Raw genomic sequence first — 23,155 nt, 5'->3', positions numbered from 1 at the left:
TGTGCCAGTGTGTTTGTCCTCCTCAGGGCATTTGCCCCAGTGGAGGAGCTCTGCTAAGGAAAAATCTAGAAGGTCAAGGTGTAGCGGGGCGGCACTGGCACCCTGATCAGATGCCATTGGGGGGCAGGGAATTCCTGGGGCCAGAACCAATATTAGCCACCTCTCATCTGTGGTTTATGGCCAGGAGCACAGCATCCCAGCCCTCAGACTTACGCCATTCTTTGGATGGCATAAGTCTTGTAAACTCTATGGAGGGCTTTCCGGCAGTGGGGAGGGGGTGTCTTTGTGTGTTTTGCTCCTTGCACCACTGGAAAGCCCTCTTGGAGGTGGCGGGAAGGTGCTGCAATGGTGCTGCATCCCGCCACCAAGAGCTTTGGGTGGGGCTTCCCAGCACACTTTGCAAGGCAAAGGAAAGTGTGGTGAGAGAAGGAGGGGGACATTAGGGACCAGACAAAAGTCAGTGCAGTATACTGGAAAGGTGTCAAATGAACATTAGGAAGAAATGTTTTGCAGCACGAGTATTTCAGCAGTGGAATCAGCTGCTTAGGGAGGTGGTGAACTGTCTTGAAGAGGCTGATGAACACTTATTAGGGATGCTTTAAGTCAGAGGTGTCCAACTCTGGCACTTCAGATGTTCATGGACTACAATTCCCATCAGCCCCTACTGGCATGGGTTGATGGGAATTGTAGTCCATGAACATCTGAAGCACCAGAATTGGACACCCCTGCTTTAAGCTGTTCCTGCACTGACCACGGGGTTGGACTAGATAGCTTGTATGGCTCCTTCGAACTCCATGATTCTACTTGTCAAGAGTGTCAAAGCAAGGGTACATCCCACATGGAAATGATTTTCCACGTTCCTTCCACTGTAAGTACACAGATGTTTGCAACAGAAAGTCCACATGGCAGTTTTGCTCATTTTCCTCGCCTAGCTCTCGACCTGGTCCCCTGCAGCTGCCGACCTGCCCAGCTCTCACCTCCGTGCGCAGTTTCTGGTTCTCCTCTTCCAGACCTTTCAGCTTCTGCTGCAAGGTGTCGAATTGGAAACACTGCTGCAGGCAGAGGGCAGATTCATTCCTTCGCAACCTGGGAGGAGGCAGAGGGAAAGAGGAAGCCATGAAAGAAGCAGTGGTGGAAGATAATTTTGTTTAACTCACTGGCCTCCAGAATTAGCACTTCATTAGTAACAGCAAAGGCACCAGACTCAATTTCAGCTGGAAGTCATGCTGTCCCACCTTTGCAAATATTAAAAAGAACTCCAAGGGACAGTGCATACATCACGTACCACATCTGCCACCACATCACCTGTCTGCTCTTAAACTTTAACAAGCAGCAGCAGAAGATAGAGAGGAGGGGTAATTAATACAGGTGGATGTTTGGTGTAAAGGATTCAATGGTGTTGATGGTGAAGTAACCTTGAGTGCATTCCACAGCCCGGGCGATGGGCCAGATGCATCGGCGGAGACTTCATCTTCGCAGGCTGGAGATGTGAAGAAGACGACCGCTCTATGGTGCTGGCAGTGAAGGGGGATGGGGTATCGGTGTTATAACCTGTGCTTACATGGCGAAGTGCTATTCCTGCTAACACTCGCGCAGTACTGGAGTTTAAGATGTCTAAATGGACTTTTACTCCCAAAAGCCTTTTTATTTCGCTTCTATGGAATCTTTACATTGTGGCAGGAACTACTAATTCATCTATATTCCTGTGCAGGGACCTCTTTGTCTTGGCGATGGAGAGGTTGATGTCATGGAAGGTGCTGTAGGCTCCCAGCGAGGGCTCCTGACCTTTCCCTCTTCTGGATCTGGAGGAACCGGCAGGAGAAGCGAGCCTCGCTGGTGGTTCTTTTCCCGCCCCTCGCATCAGCACGCGAAGTCTTCCTTTTTACCCGCTGGGAATCCAGGGACGGACCTGACGCACCATGGGGACCTTCCATGAGTCGTTTGGGGCGCCATGTCTTATGGATCGAGCGCCTGTGGGATCCGGATCTCTACCGTTTAGTGTGGATTACAAAACCTCAGATGCAACTCTGTCATGGAGAGGTGAGACCGGGTTTACGACCACCTTTCATGCTGCGCGGAAACCCAGGGAATCCATTGAACGTTTCCCGGACCTCGCCAGATTTTGGTGATGCCTCCCAAGGAACCACCGCGGGTATCAGCATCTGGGGCTCCGTCCAAAGCGACGCACCGGACTAAACTCTGGAATTGGGAGAATTATCCCATCAGCTTCCCCAATCGGACCCCCCTAATCCCGCCAGCGATCGCGACCTGAGGTGCTCCTCGGGAGCCAATTCCGTGGCGATTTACGCCTGGCGTGACTCACGGTGTTCTCGATGTCTTCGCTTCCAGGACGCATCGGCTTAAGAGTCCGAAGAAAGCTCTGCATTCCCAGCCGGGATTCAGTTTCCTCTCCCATCGAGTGGACTGGGATGAGGAAGTGGGCGTTTACTGGGCGGTAGAGATGCCCAGGCGGCATGGAGACCGTGGAACGCCAGCTATCGGGAGGAGGAACGGGCACAGTTACCGCAGCAAGAGCCAAACCTGCAGAGGGACCGGGAACAGCAACGCAAAGAAGTCCAGCTTCGAAGTTGGACCCGTGCCAAAGGAAATCACGCGTCTAACGTATTACCATGCCCAGAATCTGTCAGTCCATGATATAAAGTCCTTAAACATTCCAGACTGGATTATTAACCTTGCAACGTTCACCAAAAAGACTGCTCAGGTTCTGACGACGAAGTGAAGACTCACTGAAGCCCTTCCAAACGGCAGACGAACTATTAAATTGGAACGGTAGAGAAAGCTGCTTTGCATCGCGCAATTCAGGATGCATTGACCTTCGGCAGGCATGAGGGATTCTGGCTGCATTGAGAGAGGGAACTAAGGAGGCAGCAGACCAGGGAAGCCCCGTTGGAGTCTATGTTGCAGCCATTTCTCGGGATCATGCCGGGTGCCAGGGGCCACCGCATCTGGGTCCTGCACCACCTAAACGCCCAGCGTGCGACATAGCCGCTCTTAATCTCCGCCCCCCCCCCGCACAACAGCGCTGCCTGCCCAACCTGCTCAACCAAGCAACGCACCTCCCCAGCAGGCCAGAGTCAGCTTTCCGAACCGGGCTACTATCGGCCCCCGATACCAGCCCGCTTTTGATGGGACCGACCGCTTCCAAACTTCCATACATCTTCTTGCAACTCAATTGCCCACTTGGAAGACTATGATGATTTTATACCGGTCTGAGCGCCGCGGGTAAAAATATCACGGGACATCGGCTCGGTAGTCCCTGGATAGGAGCATTTACCCGACTGGTTCGTGGACTCTTTTGGATTTGCAGGATGAGGACTTTCTCGCTACAGTGCCCGTCCGATTCCTCCAAGCCTAAGAGCTGCTTTCAAGATCCAGGGCGCGCCCGAGTGAATGAAGCTATCCGCACTCATCAAAACCATCCGGTGCAAAGGCAACCGCCCGTTACTGCAGAATTCTTGCTCCTGCGGAAGGACTTACAGATGCGGCTGCTGCTGCGACTTCCTCCCTGAGTGGTTTCCTGAACGACATGAAATTTGGAAATACTTCACCGGATGCTGTGGATGCCAGCAAGCTACGTGAAAGCTGGTGTTTTAATGGGCCCTCGTTACTATTGCAGATTGGATCCAGGTTGGGGTCCCAAGCTGGCGTCTCTTCGTCGGAATCATTTCGCCACAAGGAGGCAGGCCAGCCCACTTAAAACCACTTACTGTGTCTCACTCAAGCTCAAGTCTGTACGCCCCTACCGGGGCAAACCACTTCTGAACGCTTCGCCGCCGACTGGGATTGTGTCTTTACTGCGGAGGGCCAGGTCATCCTAGCCGCCAACTGTCCCAAGAAACAAAACCAACCGCCCAGCTCTCATGCGACTACGTCTCGCCAAACCACCACGCAGAGGTCAGGGCCATTCCCCACAAGAAACTCGTTTAAAGCTGGTCACCGAAGCTACACCCAGAGGGGAGGGGAAACGTAGCTGTTTGCTCTTTCTTCAGCTCCCCTATGGACATGTAAAGTCTGAATTCTGATCGCCAGGTGAGTGAAGGCAGCGCAATCCCATTACTGTTCAAGCATTTCTGGCCAACCCCGCTTAAAGCCACACTCTCGTGAGATTATAGCCTACGACCCTGTGTGGGATCTCGGCTGCTCCCACTGTATCCTCTAATGCGCCCTCTAGGTGGGTAGAGGGAGCTAGGTCTGGACCAAATTCCCTTGGCTAAGGTCGGCACCATTATCTACCCAAATGGGACGGCAGCCCCTCGGGGAACCGGAAGGACCGCCCAGTACAAAACACAGCCGTTCTGTTCCTCGTTCGCGCCTGCACCATTGGGAGAAAATTGGTTTTATTTTGGCGCCAGTGGCCAAACACTCCATAGTTTTGGGCATGCCTTGGTTATTGTTACATGAACCAAAGTTCATTTGGAAAGAACGGATCTCTAGAATTCACCTGACCCTCCTCATGCGGTGAACACATGAATTGGGTGAGAGAAAACCCAACGCCTCCCTGACACACACCCCTCCCTGGCTTCCTCAGTGATTGCTCCCGATTCTATTGGCATCCCACCTGCATATCATGATCTAGCCAGAGTTTTTCAGGAGCAGGAATGCGATCAGCTGTCACCCCACAGAGACACACTGGACTGGGTAAAATTGTCATACAACCAGGGCACAACTACCCAAAGGTAGAATTCCACGCGCATGAAAGTCCCAATGAGGAGAAGGGAACTTCTGCGTGCCTTTCTTGGACAAGGACAACCTTGCTCGCTGGAACCATATCGAGGGAGCTACCAAAACACACACACGCTTGCTCCTGCTGGTTTTGTCAAAAAAAAGAAAGATGGGTCTTTCACGGCTTTGCACTAGATTATCGAGGAGGTCTCAATGCGGTCTCCCTGTCCAATAAATATCCTTTTGCCTTTGATCAAGGACCTTTTAGGATGCACTCGGCAAAGGACGACGGTTTTACAAGATTGGACTTGAGGAGAAGTGCTTACTACAGAGTCAGAATTGCTGGAAGGCTACTTATGAACACCCTGACTCAAGTGCGTTAACACACAAAGGGGTTTGGACAGTCAGAATATTTTAATAATGCCATTCCGCTTAAGTGGGCCCCTGAGGAGCTTTTATGGCCCTTATCAAACCAAAGTTCTCCATGATTTACTGTGTACAAGGGAGTTGTTGTATATACTTAGATGACGCTTAATTTACTCACGTAAACCATAGAAGAGCATGAAATATTGGTTCTGAGAGGTATTGAAACGCTTTGCTTTGACAACTCTCTTTGCCAAACTCTCCAAATGCTGTTTTCACCAGGACCTCCATTGACTATTTGGGTTACCGGATCCTCACCGAGGGCTTAAAAAATGGATCCTGCTAAAATTGTCTCGACGAGTCCTCTCAATGGTCTGCCCTCCAACCGCAACATAAGGAACTCCAGTCAAGCTTTTTCTGGTTTTGCTTCAATTTCTATCGCGTGATCTTTATACCCCAATTCGCTGAACTGACTCTCCCTCTCTTTCACAGACCTCTTTACGCGACCTGCTATAGGGTAATATGATCCACTGTCCGCAGCCAAGCCCAACCCTCCTTCCTGGTCTGAGGAAATGTCTAAACAGCCTTTCAACTATTAAAATCTATGCGTTTACTCTCAATCGAACCTATCCCAAAGCACTCTGACCCAGACATCTCCCTGCTAGTGGTCTAATGTGGATGCCTCTGTGACAAAGTACTTGGGGCAAAGCCCTCTGTTAGGCCAGAAAAAAATAAAGATGGCAGTTGGTTCCTGTGCTTATTTGTCTAGAAAAAATCTCTCTCTGGTGCTTCGAACTTCCAACTGGACTGTGGGAGACAAAGAGACCAAGTGCGGCCAGCGCAGTAGCACTCTCTCCACTCTCTGAAGCCACTGGGCTGGAGGTGCTAAGCCACCCCTTTCAAGTTTGGCTCGGATCATAAAACCACTGGGCAGTTCTTTTCCACCCCCCACCCTCAAGATGTCCGCAAAACAACTTCAAGCTAATGCCGATTTCTTTCGTTTCTCAAGTTTCTCTTTTACAGTCCATTTTTTTCCCTGGGAAAACTAACAAACTGGCTGACGCGGCTCTCGCGCTCAAGGCCTACCGGGGAGGGGGTGGAGCTGGCCTAATGCAGACAGGCCATATTCTACACTGCTCTTTCCCCTCCCAGTTGGGGGTTGGCTGTCACCGGGATCTCAAACGCCCACTTTCTCCCTCCACCCCCCATTCCCCAGTCTCCTCTCGTCTCTCCTTTTCCTGCGGGAACTGAGGAGGCGGGCCGCACGAAAGCCGCCAGCGTCAGCTGACGAAGAGATCTCCACCAAGTGCGTTTGGAGACCGGGAGCTTGGCGGAGGGGGGGCCTGCTGGGCACGCACCTCCCCTCCGCAAGCAGGTAGCCCTTTGAAGCTTGCCACGTCATGCCCTCGCTCGGGCTGGACTATTTCCCTGGCTTTTGAAAACTCCTTGCATCTAGCCCTCCACAGCAGGGCGCCATGCACGCGAAGTTCTTCTGGTGGCGCAATGGTTACTATGTATTAAGGCATACATTAAAGGCTGCTCGGTTTGTGCAGAAGCCAAAACCATCCTGCGCGAAAGCCCCATGGACTATTGAAACTCTCTCCCGTAGCCTCCCGCCTCTTTGGGAAGTCATCATCTCCATGGGATTTCACATTACAGATTTGCCCGAAAAGTCATGGCAACACGGTTTTATGCGGGTGGGTGGTGGTAGACTTGTTCTTCTTAAACAAGCCTCCCATTTTATTCCATGTGCTTCCATCCCCTCCGCTTCCTAAGTTGGCATGCGGCTAAGGTTTATTCAACATGTTTACCGCCTCCAGTTCCACCAGCCTCGCTTAAGGTGGTCTCCTAATCCATGCCCCCAATTCATCTCAAAGTTCTGGAAAGCGTTTTTAGGGTTGTTAATGCCTGTCACGCCTCTACCATCGCCGCTCTACCGTTCAAAGTGAATCGGCGTAGACGTGAGAGGTTCCAACAGAACCCTAGAGCAGTATTTACGTTGTTAGCCACACCAACTACCACCAATGACAATTGGTGCGCAAAGCTGTATTCCGCTTGCGGATGAGTACCTACAACAATGCGTGTGTTCATAGTAAAGGTACAAAGAAAACCCCTTTGAAATTGTGTTCTGTCGCTCTTCCTTCCCGCCCGTTGCCAACCAACGCTACCACGCAGCAACGGCTTTGGTAACTCCCCAGAATTTCAACAATGGATTTCATCCCCCAGCCGAGGGATGGAAGCCGTCCAGACCGGGCCTTTACAACAAGCAAAGGACTCTTCTTAAAACCTGCAAGCGGATAAACACCGCCTTCAAGATTTTCCGCTCGCAGTGGGCTCCTCGGTGCACTTTATCTACAAAAATCTCAGAGATGCGTGCATAAATATTATTCCAAACTTCTGGCAAGAGATTTGTGGGACCTTTTCCATAGATTACTAAAGTGATTAATGATGTCACTGCCCGCTTAGGATTTTGCCTGCATAACTCTCTTAGTAACATCCATTCCTGTCTTCCCCATTCCAAAAAAAACTTGCTCAAGGAGAATACTCCTGCCTGATGCCTGGCACGACTCAAATGCCCGAGAGGCCCTCCCTAACACTTATTGATGACAGCCACAAGCTACTCACGGTGAAATTGACGCTTATCCTGGACTCTCGCTTTTATGCATCGCAGCACAATACTTTGTAACAGTCATTCTTGGGCATGGGATATTCCTCTGGGTACTAATCAATGGGTTTAATTCATTCAATATTGAAGCTCCCCACCCTTATTTTCTGCCTGCTTCCACGCCTCATACTTCTTCCGATATAAACCTGGGGGAAGAGGGTCTTTGCTAGGGAGGAGCGTAGAGTGTAAAGCGAATTCAATAATGGTGTTGATGGTGAAGTGAACCTTGAGTGTATTCCACAGCCCCATGATGGGCCAGTAATGCATCGGCGGAGACTTTTATCTTTATACGGAGGAGATGAAGACTCCGTGCCTCATGGGAAGGCAAGCAGGAAGGGGGGATGGGGTGAATGGTGTTATAACCTGTGCTTCTGGCGGGAAGTGCCATTCCTGCCACTGCGTGTACTTGAGCTTTCTAAGATGTCTTAATAAATGGACTTTTACTCCCAAAAGCCTTTTATTTCTGCTTCTATGGAATTCCTTACATTTGGTTTTCACCCCAAAAAGGAAGCACTAAAAGGAAAAAAAAATGGATTCCCCCCCAAAATGTCCTGTTTGGCCAGCAGTTGAAAGAAAAAAGAAAAAGAAAACTCCTCTCTGTAGAGCTAGCAGTATAAAGCTGGGCCCAGCCAGGCTGAGCCCACAGTCCAATGCTGTTCTGTTAGCAAGAAAAAAGACAGGCACCAAGCCAGTCTTCTTGCTCTGCTGGAGATCGGTACAGCCTCTAAGTTATTATGGGCCCTTAACATGTATTGATGGTTTTAATTTGAAAGATAGACAGACAAGATTTTATAATTAGCGGATCTTCATTTCTATTTTCTCGACCTTCGGGATAGTTAATTTCATTGCTGTAGGGTTAAGTTTTGTTCCACTTCTTTGTTTGTGCATCAACCACAAAGTCTCCAAAGAAGAAACTGGGCCGGTGTGTTCTCAATCCCCAATCCTTCCCTGTTCATAATTCTTCTGAAAGGGGTGTTCTGCCAGTTCCAGGTGTTAAGAGGGAATTCTCAAGAAGCCAGCCAAAATCAGGAAATCCCATATATATTGAATTGTTGATTTGTGGGGACACCTCCCTTCCATCCCAGATAGATACTCACGGGGTGGAGGTGGTGGTGGTCGGCTCGCTCTCCTCCGTGCTGTTGGTGTAGAAATGGAGAAGGTCATCCCGCATGGAAATTTCATGGCGCAGTTGAGCTATCTTGGGGGGAAGAGAGCAAAAGAACTAGTTTAGACAGTTAAAAGTGAAGCAAGGTGTGGGGAAAAGTGCCAGACAGTAGGAGTTCTACCTGATACCTTTTTAAAGGATCCACTTTAATTAGTGCAAGTCCATGGAAAGAGACCCCTAGACAATCTTAAAAAAGGATCCATCTGCTCCATCAGTTTCGTGAATCAAAGAGCCTAATAAAACAAGAATCTGGCGGCGTCTTAAAGATTAACAAAATATGTTCCAGGATAAAGTTCCCCTCAGTCAGAGCTCACTTCTGCAGATGTACTGGAGTCTATCTGGAATACATTTCGTTAGTTTTTGAAATGCCATTGAGTGGCTGATGTTTTTCACAGCAACAGACGAATTTGCTATCCTTCTGAAACTCCCATGTCAACCTAAAATAACCAATCACCAAACGTTCATCTGGCCTTCTCTTAATAGCTTACAAAGATGAGATCTGCACCAGTCCCTTTAGGGGACTCCAGTCCAGGGGCCCCCTCAATGTCCAAAATTCTTTCCAACTAAAATTTGTTTTTGCTTGTCCTCTTTCTGATGTACACTCCCCACTTCCTTAAGACCACTTTCCACGTGCTCTTAGGGTTGTCAGAACTGTGTAGGAAAAGACTTGGAGATATTGGGGGGTAGAACCTGGGGAGGGGAGGGTTTGGGGTGTTATACGTCAGCAGGGTATAATCCATGAAGTCAGTCCAAAATAGCCATTTGCTCCAGAGGAACTGATCTCTGCACTCAATTTTAATTCTGGAAGATTTCTAGTCACTACCTGGAGGGTTGGCAACCCTGCAAGCTCTACATGGTGTTTTCCACCAGCACTCCTCACCTCTTCCTTGGCTAATTCAAGTTGTTCTTCCAGGAGTTCATTGCGTTCTGACAGACTCCGGTTCTGCTTCAGCAACGACTGCCCGATGCGGGCTGCTAATTCCAAGTCATGCTCTTTCTATGGGGACAGGGAAAGACCATGAGATTAATTTGCCCCCTTCCCCACAAACCTTCTCTTGGGTCATTTTCCTACCACCTGCACAGTTCTGCAACTATCACCTCTCACCTTAGAAGAAGACAACAAAGAGTTGAATTTATACTCTGCTTTTCTCTACCGCAAGGAGTCTCAAAGCAGCTCACAATCGTCTTCCCTTCCTCTCCCCAGAATAGAATCCTTTTTGAGGAGGTGGGGCTGGGAGAGTTCTGAGAGAACTGTGCCAAGTCCAAGGTCACCCAGCAAGCTTTATGTGCAGGAGCAGGGAAACAAATCCAGGTCACCATATTAGAGTCCATTGCTAATTTGGAGGAATGGGGGAATCAAACCCAGTTCTCCAGATTAGAGTCCACCACTCTTAACCATTACCACACCCTGGCTCTCCATCATTCAGCCCCTTGCTGTTCTTGTCCAATCCAAACCCAGATCCTCCCTTATGGATCTCTCCTGTATAATGAACCACCAACAGTCTCAAATATCTCTTATTCAATTGACTGAGAAGCCAATTCAATTGACTGAGAAGCCAATCCAATTGGCTGAGAAGCCCCCCCAGCATCCCATTTCAGCTCCATATACTGCAAATGGGAACATTGAGTGTATTTTATTAATTTATTTAAAACATTGACAAGCTTATACCTCTTCTAGTAGGTTGGTGACTGCGTCTATGTCCTGGTATGTCTTGGTGATCCTACCAACCCGCTCAGAGCAAAGCACTGTGTGAAAACAAAAAGGGTTGGCACGGTTTAGAAAGTTCAATAAAAGAGTTAAAGGATAACGCAGAGCTCGGAAACCTGCATAATTTTTTTTTTTTATTAAAAGAAAGATAACCAGAATCCTGGAATGGACAAACAAAAAGACTCCTGTGAGCTATATAAACTATGCAAGTTATATATTTGGGTATGCATTTTCTGGGATTGCTTAATTTCTCCTTCAATAAATGCGAGTGGAAGGTGCAAAGAAAATCCTTCGGAGAGTACAGAAACACACATGAGCTTTGAAAATTTCAACAGGGACTGCTCATATGGCTTCAAATGCACAATTGTATTTATATGGACTTAGTCCTTTTTCTAAAAAAAACTGAGAAGGCCACAAATCTGAATTTTGACAGCAATACTAATTCTGAAGCTTCCCTGGGAATAAGAAAATGCACACAGATGTGAGATAATTTAATATTTAATGCATTTCTGTCTAAAAGCAGATTCTTAGAGCTGCTAATACAACGTGGCTAGATTCCAGATGGTGGACTTTATGGCATTATACTCTGTTAGTCCCTCCCTTCCAAAAACCTCACCCGACCCATCATCCTGCTCCAAAAGCTTCAACCCAAGGACCATCTGCAAGGACCCATAGATTTGGATTGTAGATTCAGTGGCATTATACCCCACTGAAGTCTCTCCCTTCCCCAAACCCCGCCTTTCTCAGGCTCCATTCTAAAATCTCCAGCTACTTCACAACCTGGAGTTGGCAACCCTATTTGTTAGCAAAGAAAAGCAATGGCATTTAATGAGGTACAGGAGTAATTCACAGGAGTAATTCTTCTACACATGCCAAAGTCAACCCACAGGTTCCTGCACATCTAACCAGTCTTATGGATGCTATAATGCAGTGATGGCGAACCTTTTCGAGACCGAGTGCCCAAATTGCAACCCAAACCCACTTATTTATCGCAAAGTGCCAACATGGCAATTTAACCTGAATACTGAGGTTTTAGTTAAGAAAAAAATGGTTGGCTCTGAGGCATGTGTTACTCGGAAGTAAGCTTGGTGGTAGTCGGTGGCTTTGCTTTGAAGCAACCATGCAACTTTTCTAACTAGTGAATCATGACCCTAGGAGGGTTTACTCAGAAGCAAGCCCCATTGCTAGCAACCGAGCTTACTCCCAGGTAAAGGATCACGCTTTAGTTCTTCGCATGAAAATCAGTGGGGTTTAATAGCGCTTAACAGGGTTACCTACACTGCTTCCCCAAAACTAGGTCTTAAGTTTAATGCTAATAATCGAGCCCAGCGGCCCAAGCCAGCCTAGAGGTGGGGGTGGGGGGACTCTGTTTGCACGTGCCCACAGAAAAGGCTCTGAGTGCCACCTCTGGCACCCGTGCCATAGGTTCGCCACCACTGCTATAATGTTTATTACAACTTTCCCAATTCAATCCATTTTCCAACAGCTTCTAAAAGACATGCTAAGTTGTAATCTTAACTTGTACATTTGAGCCCATCACAAAACTGTTTATTTATTTATTTTTAATGCCCATAGTCATATGCACTGTGGTTGGGAGCTAGGTAGATCAGGGGTTTTATGGCACAGTTAAATCTAGACTAAATTACTCTGACCACTGAAGCAAGTGGTTAAAAATCTCATTTTCCATTCTGTTCAAGCATAAAAAATAGTGAGGGGAAAAACAGAATTTCCATTTCCACTGGACCAAAATCAGAGAGCATTAAAAAAAATAGCTTTTCTTTGGACATTTGATCCTACAGTTGTCCCGTTGAAACTACAGAAAAATTTTACACCACTGGTAGCCTGAAACCTTTGCAACCAACGAAGTCAGGTTCTCCATGGAACAACTGTGGAGTCAAGACTTCTGGATTCTATTCAGAGTCAGGATTCCCAGGTAAGAATTTAATGCTTGCCTCTGTTTCTCATTCCTCTCTTAGGAATCAAAGCCAGTGCTTGTTGCCTGGTTACCAGACATTGTTTACACTCTTATAGGATAAATGTACCTACTCCTAGGTGCTCTACCACATGCAAGATTAGCATAGGAGTATTGGAGAAGACATCAAATCCCATTATGTTATTCTTGGCCAGAGATGTTGTGCAATGAGGTCATGCCAAAGCAGAATTATGGTTTCCGTTTCTGCCAGCCAAGAGAACATGCTGTCCTTCTCTGCCCAATTGCCACTCCACAAGCCAGTTAGCCCCGCCTCCTTTCGGGCCTCCGTGCTGACTGGCACGTCAATGCTGCGGATAGATGCTACGGCAGGCCTCCGGTCTGTTTGCCCTGCTTTTCCACTCGCCTGTCTCCACAGGGGACTCCCATGGCACCTCATCATCCAACTGAACCATAATTAGAAGTAATTAGAGCATGAATTCCAGCAGAGCAGGGATAAATCACCAAGATGCAATGGAGTATTATTTATAGAGCTGCTCTGTGTACAACCAATGACTAGTGGGGGTTGGCCTTCTAACATCCCCTCTACCCTGTATTCCAGAAGCTCAAAGGAAACAAAACAATCCAGTCTGGAAGTTCAGCATTTTCGCCTGTTAGAAAAGTCACACATTTAGCCTTGGTCTTTTGAAGTAACAGCACAGCAAAGATTCAACACCAAGATAGTTTTAATTCTGAAAGCGGAAGTCAGATGTTTGTCCCTACCTTGAAGGGGTGCTGTGAGGACAGCTGAACATCTGACAGCCAGCAAAGAGGCCATTTTAACCTCGAAAACACAATTGGAATGAATTAGGTACTCCAGATGAACATTTTAAAACAGAATGCACAGAAAAGTGGTTCTAGGGCGTTTTCCTCTTAGGAAGTAAACAATGTCCCCAAAGTATAGCCAGTTATCACTTACAGTTTATTTTCTGTTAAACAAACCCAAAACAAAATGCAACCGTGGAAAAAACAAACCACAGATAATCTGTACTTTTTGCCTCACTGGCTAACATCCCCCATGAGAGTATTTTTATGCCCCATGATTTTATTACCGAAACAGTGATCCAGGGAACTGTTTTTAACTGACTTACAGAGTTACAGCATTTCACGACTACCACAAAACAAGCTCACATAAATTTTCTGAGACATTTTCACCCCTAGATACCCGGAGAATCTGGTTTAGAATGGAAATATACCCCCAATGCAGTACGTGTCAGCTTTTGCAGAGGATGGTTTGAAGGTTACACTTCTCCAGGTGTCAGTTCTTACCAGGTGACGTTCAGTTTTTTACACACATCAGGTGATTTCCAGTGTGCCACGGCAAGCAATTCATATTTTAAAATTTGCAGATGAGCTACATTGTTAGATACATATTGGTCCTACTAAGCAGACAAATCACAGAACTGGTTTACAGCAAAAATATGGTTTCCTCATGAAGGAAGAATATGGAGGAATTAGTGTGGAGGAATGGCTCACCTATTCAGCATAAATGGCCAGGAGAAGTGAACGAACGAACGAACGAACGAACGAACGAACTAATTTATTTATTTTGACTTTTTACTCCACCCATCCCTGAGGGGCTCAGGGCAGCAATACAACAGCACAAAGGCCCAATTAAAACAACCATAAAATCTCAAGCGTTATTTAAAAAAAAACCAATACAGTAGCAACTAAAAACAGACAAGATGGCGACTTAAAAATGCTTTCTCCCCTATGGGAATTGCCTTCTATATATTTCCCCCAAGAGATGAAATTATGTAGAAAAAAGCCAATCTGGTCTAACCAATTTCACCATTCCAACAATTTGTATGGGAGGGGAAAACATCCTTCTACCCATTAACTCCCCCCACCCCACCCCCACCATTACATTTGCACAGTTATCTGCCCAGTGCAAGTTTTTAATGGCAAAAGGAGAATGGCTAATATAAATGGAACAAGAGTAAACACCACTTGTCAAATGGGAATGAAACATTAACAGCTCTCTCAAGAATAGTGAGAGGAGCAAAGAGGTGGAAGACTATCAACAAGTACACCTTCAGCTAAAAGAAAGAACATATCCATGATAGCCACCAACATTTTGTTTGAACCCTAGAGTGAGACCACCAAAGCTCTTGGAGACAGAATATCAGCTTGACTAAAGAAAATCATGGCATTTAGGAGACTAGAAAAGGGGTCACCCACACGGTGCCCACAGCCACCATGGTGCCCACTTACACTTTTCCTGGAGCCTGCCAAGTGTTTGTAGGAAATGGGTGGGGCTAGGTAGAGATTTTGCCTGGCAAGGATTCTGATTGGCTTTGCAGATTTTTCAAAAATGTTGCTTTCACAGCAGCTGCCACCTCAGCACTGTGTGACCAAACTAAAGCTGTGGCTATCTCTTTGTGTCTGGCTCTGCCTCCTTCGGCTGCCATTTTGTTGCTGCATCCACAATGTCATTTCAGAATTCCAATGAGCCCACAAGACTTAAAAAGGTTGGGGACTCCTTAGACTAGACGATCAACCTACATATCTCAAGGCAGAATCTTCTGCACATTTCTCTCAAACCCACCACCCACTCCAAACAATCCATCCCAGCAGCAGAATGGATCACACCACATAGTTTCAAGCAAACTGAGTATGCAAACCATTACACCAATCAAATAATAAAGCCAAGAATATCAAAATCAGAAATCTCTTCCACCAAAAAATGAAGGAAGCAACTTCATACCTTAAAACCAGGGTATGTGAGGATGTACCCCAGTCATGTTCAATCCACCAATCCAGATTATCCTCCCCAGAACTGCTTTACCTCTTTTGCCCATAAAGAAGCAGGCAGTGACTTAGAGACAGGTTTTCTGTGTGGTGACATCTGTTCCCCCTGCTTAAGACTCACCAGACACCTACTTTACTGCCTCTAAAGTGCCAGGCCAAACATTTCTTTTTACCCAGGCTTTTAACTGGAGAGTGCCTTCTTTATCAGCTGTTTTACTGCCTGACATCCCTTTTTTTTGGCTTATTTCAATATGAGTGGTTCATATCTGTTGCTTTTATGATTTTGCTTTACATTAAGAAAAACCAGCAAACTACCTCAAGCAGGTCTCCAAAGATGAAGCATACCCATTTTCCAAATCAATACAGTTGTTAATTAATCACTCGCAAAATTTTATGCCACCTGTAAAAAATCCTAAAAACATAAAATATACTAATATTGAAAGGTAGTATATAAGAACACGGCCAGAGCATAAAACGTAGAACCGCTTAAAATGGGTCAAATATTCCTCAGGCTAAAAACAATCTGTACAACTTTTTAAATAGCACAAGACTTTAAGGAGAAGGGTTTTCCCACAAGTAAGAAGCCACCAAAGAGAAGGCAATCTGCCTTAAAACTTGGACAGCAGAAAGAGATAGGCAGGGTTGTTGGCTTTGAGTTGGGAAACATCTGGAGATTTTGGAGGTGCAGTCTGGGGAGGGTGGGGTTTGTGGAGAGCATGGGCTTCAGCAGGGTATATAGTGCCATAGAGTCCACCCACCAAAGCAGCCAGGGAAACTGATCTGGATCATCTGGAGATCAATTGTAATAGAAGGAGATCTCCAGGTGCCACCTGGAGGTTGGCAATGCCAAAGAGCAGGTCTGTGAAGACGCTCATGTCTGGCAGGCCTGAACAGTATGGGATGAGATGGCCCTTCGCATACCCTGGCCCCAAGCCATTCAGTTACATCCTAAGTATTAAAAATGCAGCTACAGTCTTGCTAAAGGAAATTGAATTCCATTTCAACAATCCCTTAGAGAGCCTCAGCAAGGAGAGGGAACTCCCTAGAGATACAGGCTCTTAATCCATGATCTTAATTATAAACAAAGTAACTGGATGTTGTGGGGACAGATGGGAGGCAGGTAGGGAATCCCTGATCTCTTCTGCAGACAGCCCACCCCATCCCGGGGCCTTTAAGTAGCCTGCTCAGACAGAAGCGCTTGAAGCAAGATGAGAGGAACAGGCAGGCAGACAGAAATATAATCGGATGGATGCACTGTGATGGATACCGTTGGACCCTACAGGTATAACAATGCTGGCTGACACAACAAAAATGAAGCTTGAATCCTTTGTCAACAAGTCATTCATTTAATCACACCTTGCTTTTCTAGAGTGATGCCCATGGCAGCCTGAAGAAAACCAGAGCAACAAACCTGTAAGCCCAAGAAATGAATATGAACCGTAAAGCCCAAAATGATGATAACCAAGAACGAGAGGAATGGACAGAACAAGGGGGAAAACAGAATGGCAGAAAGGGAGAGAAAGGGGGATAGAGAGAAACGGTGGCAGAAGGAGGGGAATGGAGAGAATGAGTGGGGAAACAGAATGGGAAGGGAGAGGGAGAGAAAGGGTGAGTCACAGGAGGGCAGCTGCTGCCACCCCCAGCAGGGTCTTCCCCAAAGCCAGAGCCCCTCTTTCCAGACGCCACAGAGGGGGAGGCTGTAGAGGCTGCCATGCCAAAAAGTACTCAGGGAAGGAGATAAGTGGCAGCAGGTGGGAAAGCAAGCAGGGTAAGTGAGTGGTGGCAGCAGGCAAGCAAGTGGGAGGGGTAAGGCAACAGCAGGCGATCGAGCAGGGCAGGTAAGCAGCAGGAGGCCAAATACACCCTCCATATGATGCAGGTGAGTGTTGCCTGGGTCAAATGTCCCCCCTGCCCCGCCCCCAAGATATGTCATTGGTTCCTCAAAACCCTATGGAACAAATATCCTAGAGTTGAGTTTCAAACATCCATATGTCTCACTTGGTGTCTAAAACAAGTGATGATACCAAACTCCTGAATGAACTCCCTCCAGTTCAGAAGCCACATGCTGAGTTTTTCCATTTCCCCCAAACACAAGATTGCCCCATGGAGGCAACTCACACATGCAGGCAAGTAGTAAGTCATCAAAATGAGGCATAAGTGAGCTCAGCCTTATGAACTCACCACACGCAAGGGTATTTCAGGGCATTCAACTCCAGTCTGCCAGTGACAAGAAATGGAGGCTAGTCCAGTTTGTCTGATAACTGAACCTGGATGACACACAATGGGTTCAAATGACCATGTCCCACATTCACACACAAACAGTTTTACGCTTAATTTAATAGCCTACGTCAGTGGAGGCGAACCTTTTCAAGACCGAGTGCCCAAACTGCAACCCAAAACTCACTTATTTATCACAAAGTGCCAACACAGCAATTTCACCTTGAATACTGAGTAGTTTTAGTTTACAAAAAACGGTTGGCTCCAAGGTGTGCATTACTCGGGAGTAAGCTTGGTGGTAGTTGGTGGCTTTGCTTTGAAGCAACCATGCAACACTTCGAATGGGTGAATCACGACCCTAGGAGGGTTTACTCAGAAGCAAGCCCCATTGCCAGCAATCGAGCTTACTGCCAGGTATAGGATCATGCTTTAGTTCTTCCCATGAAAATCAGTGGGGTTTAACAGCGCTTAACAGGGTTACCCACACTGCTTTCCCAAAACTAGGTCTGAAGTTTAATGCCAATAATCTCCCTGAAATACTTACACTATTATCACACTGGGGGTCTGGCGGGGGAAGGGGGAGCGGTGCGGGGGGAGAGGGAAGTAAAACTTTCACTTTCTGAAACCCAATAACCCCACCACCACAAAACAGAAGTAAAAAGGCAGTCAAGGAAAGCAATTCTAAACAAGAATGCTGTGCAAGGGGTGGAATAACTTCAGGAAAACGAAATTTGTGGAGCAGCCATCTGATCTGTGGTTTTTCCTTCACGTGTCATCACAGCACTTGACTTCCCACAAAAATGCAACAGGAACAGAAAAATAAAAGCATGGAGAATATTTTGAAATGGACCTCTCTGTCCCACATTTGCCTCTGTCAGAATGGCCCTAGTTCTGACAAGGAGGGGGGATGCTCAGGGAGGTAAGGGATGCTCCTCTCCCTTTCCTGCCAGTAGGTCGGGGCCTGGTTTAACTCAATTCTTTATTGGTGTGAAATGCCTTTTGTCTTTTGTACTTTTGCTTTGATCCTGTGTGAACGGGATTGGCGTTGGGAGCCTAGGGACCATGCAAGATCTCTCCTCCCCGCTCTGGGCTCCCAGGCACTAGAAGCCCCATCACTCTCTCTCCCAGGGGAGGGGGGCCCTTAACAAACAGTTCACTCCAATTGGGGCGAGTGCCTGAATCCCACCACTGCACCTGCCTGAATCCCACCACTTGGCAGACACACTTCTCCCAATGGAAGCCCCTCACCCGGACTGCTGCTTTTTAATTCTACCCCTAAAGTTTTAATTTGGTCCCAAAAGTTACACGCCAAGAAAAGCATGCCAGCCTCCAGTCTCCCAAGTTTTGTGGGAAAGGGGAGGTACTTGTGGGACAGTAGATGGTACTTACAGCAAATCAGGTTGACGCAAGAGGACCTCCCTGAAGCCCAGCCCCAGCCGGCAGAGCTCCTTGTGCACGGCCAGCCTGTGCAGTGTGACTCCCAATGCATTTGCTGGCAGCCACCTCTGACTGGGCAAGGGGGAGTTGACAGCATGCGTGCCCACAGAGACAGCTCTGAATGCCGCCTTGGGCACCCGTGCCATAGGTTTGCCATCACGGACCTATGTGGCTTGGAGCACTGAACAGGGTACCAAGCGAGAATCGAAGAGCTCAAGATTCAAATCCCTACATTGTGGGCTTTTCCACATTATCAAGTGGATTCCGCATGGGCCAAAAACAGTGGTGTGAAAACAGGGTAAAAGGGTTTAAAACAGTGTAAAAGGGTTAAAACTTGGGTGCTGTGTGGTTTCCGGGCTGTATGGCCGTGTTCTAGCAGCATTCTCTCCTGACGTTTCGCCTGCATCTGTGGCTGGCATCTTCAGAGGATCTCAAGCTTCAGAGGGTTAAAACTGTTTTCACACCGCTGTTTTTGGCCCATGCGGAATCAGCTTCAGTTTCTTTGCTTCTAAAATCCTGGTTTTTTAGGAGGGAAGTCTGTTCTGCAAGTGTTTTGCTCCCTCTAGTGGTCAAATCGACATCAAGTACGTTTATATCCAGAGTATGCATTTGCTGGGAGATGTGCGGGATATAAACTTGTTTGATTTTGAACTGGCCACTAGAGGGAGCAAAACACATAGAAAACTGAGAAGAAATCCGGAAGAAACAGGAAGTTGCAAGTGATAAAAATTAGAATCTGGATAAACCCTGTGCAAAGCTTGTTGGATGAGTTGGAGCCTGTCATTTTCTCGCTGACAACCAAACCTCGCAGGGTTGCTGTGAGATTAAAATGGAGGAGGGAAAAACCATACACAGCACCCTGGCCACTTTGGAGTAAGAGTGGGATGTGCTTAAACAATATGTGCTTAAACAACAAATTGCAAAACTAATACTTCTTTTCAGGTGAATTGTCCCTGGCTTCGTGTATTAAAAGGGCTGATATGCTCTACAGGGGTGTCCAATGTTATAAAACAGGCATATTTGGAATAAAATGTTATTTCTAGGGTTTTTTTCCTCTTTCATTGGCTACAGGATAAAATCAGTTCCCATCTCAACCATTCCCTGGTCATAAATCACACAAAGGCATCACACACACACACACACACACACACACACACCCGCGCATCCAAGCACTGATCATCCCTAATGTAGCACTGCCTTCTCTGGGTTGGGAAACATTTGGACAATTTGGGGATGGACCTGGGTTTGAGGAAGGGAAGAACCTCAGCAGGATATAATGCCATAGAGTCCTCTCCTCCAAAGCATCCACTTTCTTCAAGATAACTGATCTCTATGGTCTGGGGGTCAATTGTACTAGGCAGAGGTTGAAAAACCCTGCTAATTAACTAGATGTAGCTGCCAGTGACTCTACCCTGTAGGGGTGCACAGACAATCCTCTTTAGGCAACAAATTTACTCTCCCCAAGAAGGCTCAGCACTATCCTCTTCAGATAACATTTTTTTAATTTGACCTTCAAAATCTAAATCCAAAACACACACAAAGACAAAAAAAAATCACCAAATTATAAAGCACTTATTTCATAGAGATTTCCACCTTCTTCCACACTGAATATTAGCCCTTATGTCCTAAGCTTTCACCACTTGGACATTAAACATCAAAGTGAAATTTTGCAGTATTATTAATAAAAAGTCTCACTTTTCTCTATTGAATCGTATTTTAACAGTCCTTAACCTTGAAAACTACTAGTCCATTTTTTTCAAGGGAGGGGTGTTCTATCAAGGATTTCCAATTGTCCATTAACTTAATTAAGTTCTTTTATTTAAGTAATGAAGTTAACTTGGCCATCTCTGCCAGCCCTAATATCTTCACCCACCATTCTTCAATTGTAGGTGTCGCTGGAGTTTTCCTTTTCTGCACATATAATCTTGCTGCTGCTATCATATATAAAAACAGCGTCATGTTTTCTTCAGAGATCTGTTCCCGAGTCCCAGCACATAAGCCTCAGGTTTAATTTGTATCTTTAAATCTTTTGAATTGTATTGACCTCCAAAATTCTTCACTTTTTCTACAAACCTACCATAAGTGATAAAAAGTCCCCTCTTGATGTTCACATTTCCAGCACTTACTTGAAACACTTTTAGTTAGTTTATTAGTTTAATTTATTCAATTTATATCCCATCCTCCCCCGAAGGGCCCATTTTTCCTCTTACAAAACCTCTACACACCTCGAACATTTAGGCTTTAACTCATGCATCTCTAAACATGACCAACAGTTACACAGGCATGCCTCCGAAGCTGAAAAATATTTTTTCAAAATAAGCTCAGGATCTAGGAACTAATTTCTAGTGAGGAGAAAAGGAGAGAGACCCAAATTGGTTCACGAAATGAGGGAGCTGTCAATAACCTGTTTCAGTGCAATCCTATGTAGAGTTACTCCAGTGTAAAACATTGAAAATAATGACCTTAGACTGGAGTAACTTTCTTTAGGATTGCACTAATGGTTAGAACACTCAATCCTGTTGGGAGATAAAACTGTACGCTTACAAGTCAAAGCGAGATTCTGCACTTTTCAAAAAAGGGCCTAGGATTTAAACAAGAGTCTCAACAGGCGGAACTAAAATAAAGGCTTTGGGGATAAAGTGATGAGGAAAGGATGGTTTCTAGCTGTCAAGTAACTGCTGAATCCACAGATACAGGTGGGGGGGCAGGAAAGGCATCACTTGGAAAATCAGGGCAACCTGAGAAAAAAGGGAGGTTGCTCAGATAAAGAGCATCCTGCAGACAGTTACTATGGTCCAGACCAATTGGCTGCCTATGTCAAGTGCAAGGTTGCCAACTATCTCGTTAAGACCTGGAGATCTCTCAAAATTACGTGATCTCTAGAGGACAAGGCTCAGTCAGTTCCCCTGGAGAAAAGAACAGCTTCGGAAGATGGCCTCTATGGCATTATTCCCCTCTGAGATCCAGTCCTCCTTCACCCTTCTGGCTCCAGGGTCTACCCCCAAATCTCCAGGAATTTCCCAGCCCAGAGTTGGTAACACAGCAGCATCTCAAGAAGAAGGTGAGAAAGATGTCCAAAAAGCTACCCAAACCCATCCTCATGACGCAACGCCTGGGTACCCGAACGGATCTGGCCGTGCAAACATGAGCATCCCGCGAGGAGGAAAGCAAACCAGGAAGCTGAAGGTCAGGGAGAGCAAGAGACGGATCCGCACGCCTCTCCGCCCAGCCCTCTGCCGTCCCGCTCCCACCCCACCTCGCATCTACCCCGCTTGCTCCTTACCCTCCTCCAGCTCCTGCGAAATGAAATCCGTGTTATCGTTCAGTTCCGTGTTCCCGTTGACTTCGTCGTACAAGGCAGGGCTGGTCCAAAACTCCGTGCCGTCCGAGCCCAGCAAGTCCTCGACCTCGGTGGGCAACATGGAGCCGGAGGAAACGACAGCCTGCTTGACTCGCAGGCTTTGCAAAAAAAAAAAAAAATAGCAAAGGGGATGCGCGCCCAGGACGCACGAGACAGCAAGACACACCTGCCCGCTCTCTTGCAACGCAGCCTGCAGCTAGCGCCCACCCACCCTTATTTATAGAGTCTGCTCAGCACCTGCTAGGAACAGCCCACTTCGACCTGGAAGAGAGGGGGTAGTCTTGAGGAGGAGGGGGGGGGGTGTAAAACCTAACGGCCCTGCTCCAAGCATGGCCTCCGAGCAAATAGCAGAGCAAAGAGGACAAGTTGGCAATTGGCACTAAAATGCTTGTGAGGGGGTAAGAAAGATAGTTTTGGGGGTTGCAAAAGGAGGAAAGGAAGGAGCTGCAGAGCTCCCCCCCTTGTTCTGTAGCAGGATGGAGTCTCCCAGCTCCATCTTTCTGCAGTATTTTTGAATGGAAGGGTGGGTTGTTCCTCTGTAGTGTTTCTGGATTACTTAATCCAGAGTAAACACACCTCCCCTTGATTTTATGCTCTGGAGTGGCAGTCCTAAGAGTAAGCCCCATTGAGGAAAATGGGACTTACATCTGAGTAGACATGGGCAGACTTGTTCCTGAACTCACTACTTTGGAGGAGAATTTTCCTTCCATTCATCACAATGCACTGGAGAAAAAGGAATAGTAAAGTGTGTTTTTTAAAACCGCTGTTTAATATCCCCAGTTTTGCTAAACATATTTCACATGTGCCAAGGGAGTATGATTGTTGCATCTTATTCT

At 46.8% G+C, this 23,155-nt stretch overlaps 1 protein-coding gene across 4 annotated transcripts in view; it reads right to left on the bottom strand.

The window, feature by feature from the left end:
• The window catches only part of LOC125445124 (trafficking kinesin-binding protein 1-like), a 44,788-nt gene extending 22,255 nt beyond the window's left edge, over positions 1-22,533 (bottom strand). For 3 of the 4 annotated variants that reach the window (XM_048517984.1, XM_048517987.1, XM_048517986.1), the window contains exons 1-5: positions 22,242-22,533; positions 10,546-10,622; positions 9,757-9,873; positions 8,809-8,909; positions 978-1,086 (exon numbers count right to left, since the gene is read on the bottom strand). In XM_048517984.1, coding sequence (XP_048373941.1) covers positions 978-1,086; positions 8,809-8,909; positions 9,757-9,873; positions 10,546-10,622; positions 22,242-22,380 — 543 coding nt within the window. In that variant the 5' untranslated portion in view covers positions 22,381-22,533. Of the gene's footprint in view, positions 1-977; positions 1,087-8,808; positions 8,910-9,756; positions 9,874-10,545; positions 10,623-13,276; positions 13,338-22,241 lie in introns of all 4 variants that reach the window. The other variant, XM_048517985.1, reaches the window with a different exon arrangement.
• Between the last annotated feature and the right edge of the window lie 622 nt (positions 22,534-23,155).

This window comes from Sphaerodactylus townsendi, linkage group LG15, assembly GCF_021028975.2.
Source record: "Sphaerodactylus townsendi isolate TG3544 linkage group LG15, MPM_Stown_v2.3, whole genome shotgun sequence".
In the NCBI taxonomy this organism is placed as follows: domain Eukaryota; kingdom Metazoa; phylum Chordata; class Lepidosauria; order Squamata; family Sphaerodactylidae; genus Sphaerodactylus; species Sphaerodactylus townsendi.
Note: the sequence above shows the minus strand (reverse complement) of the source record. Positions and strands in the feature narration are given on the sequence as shown.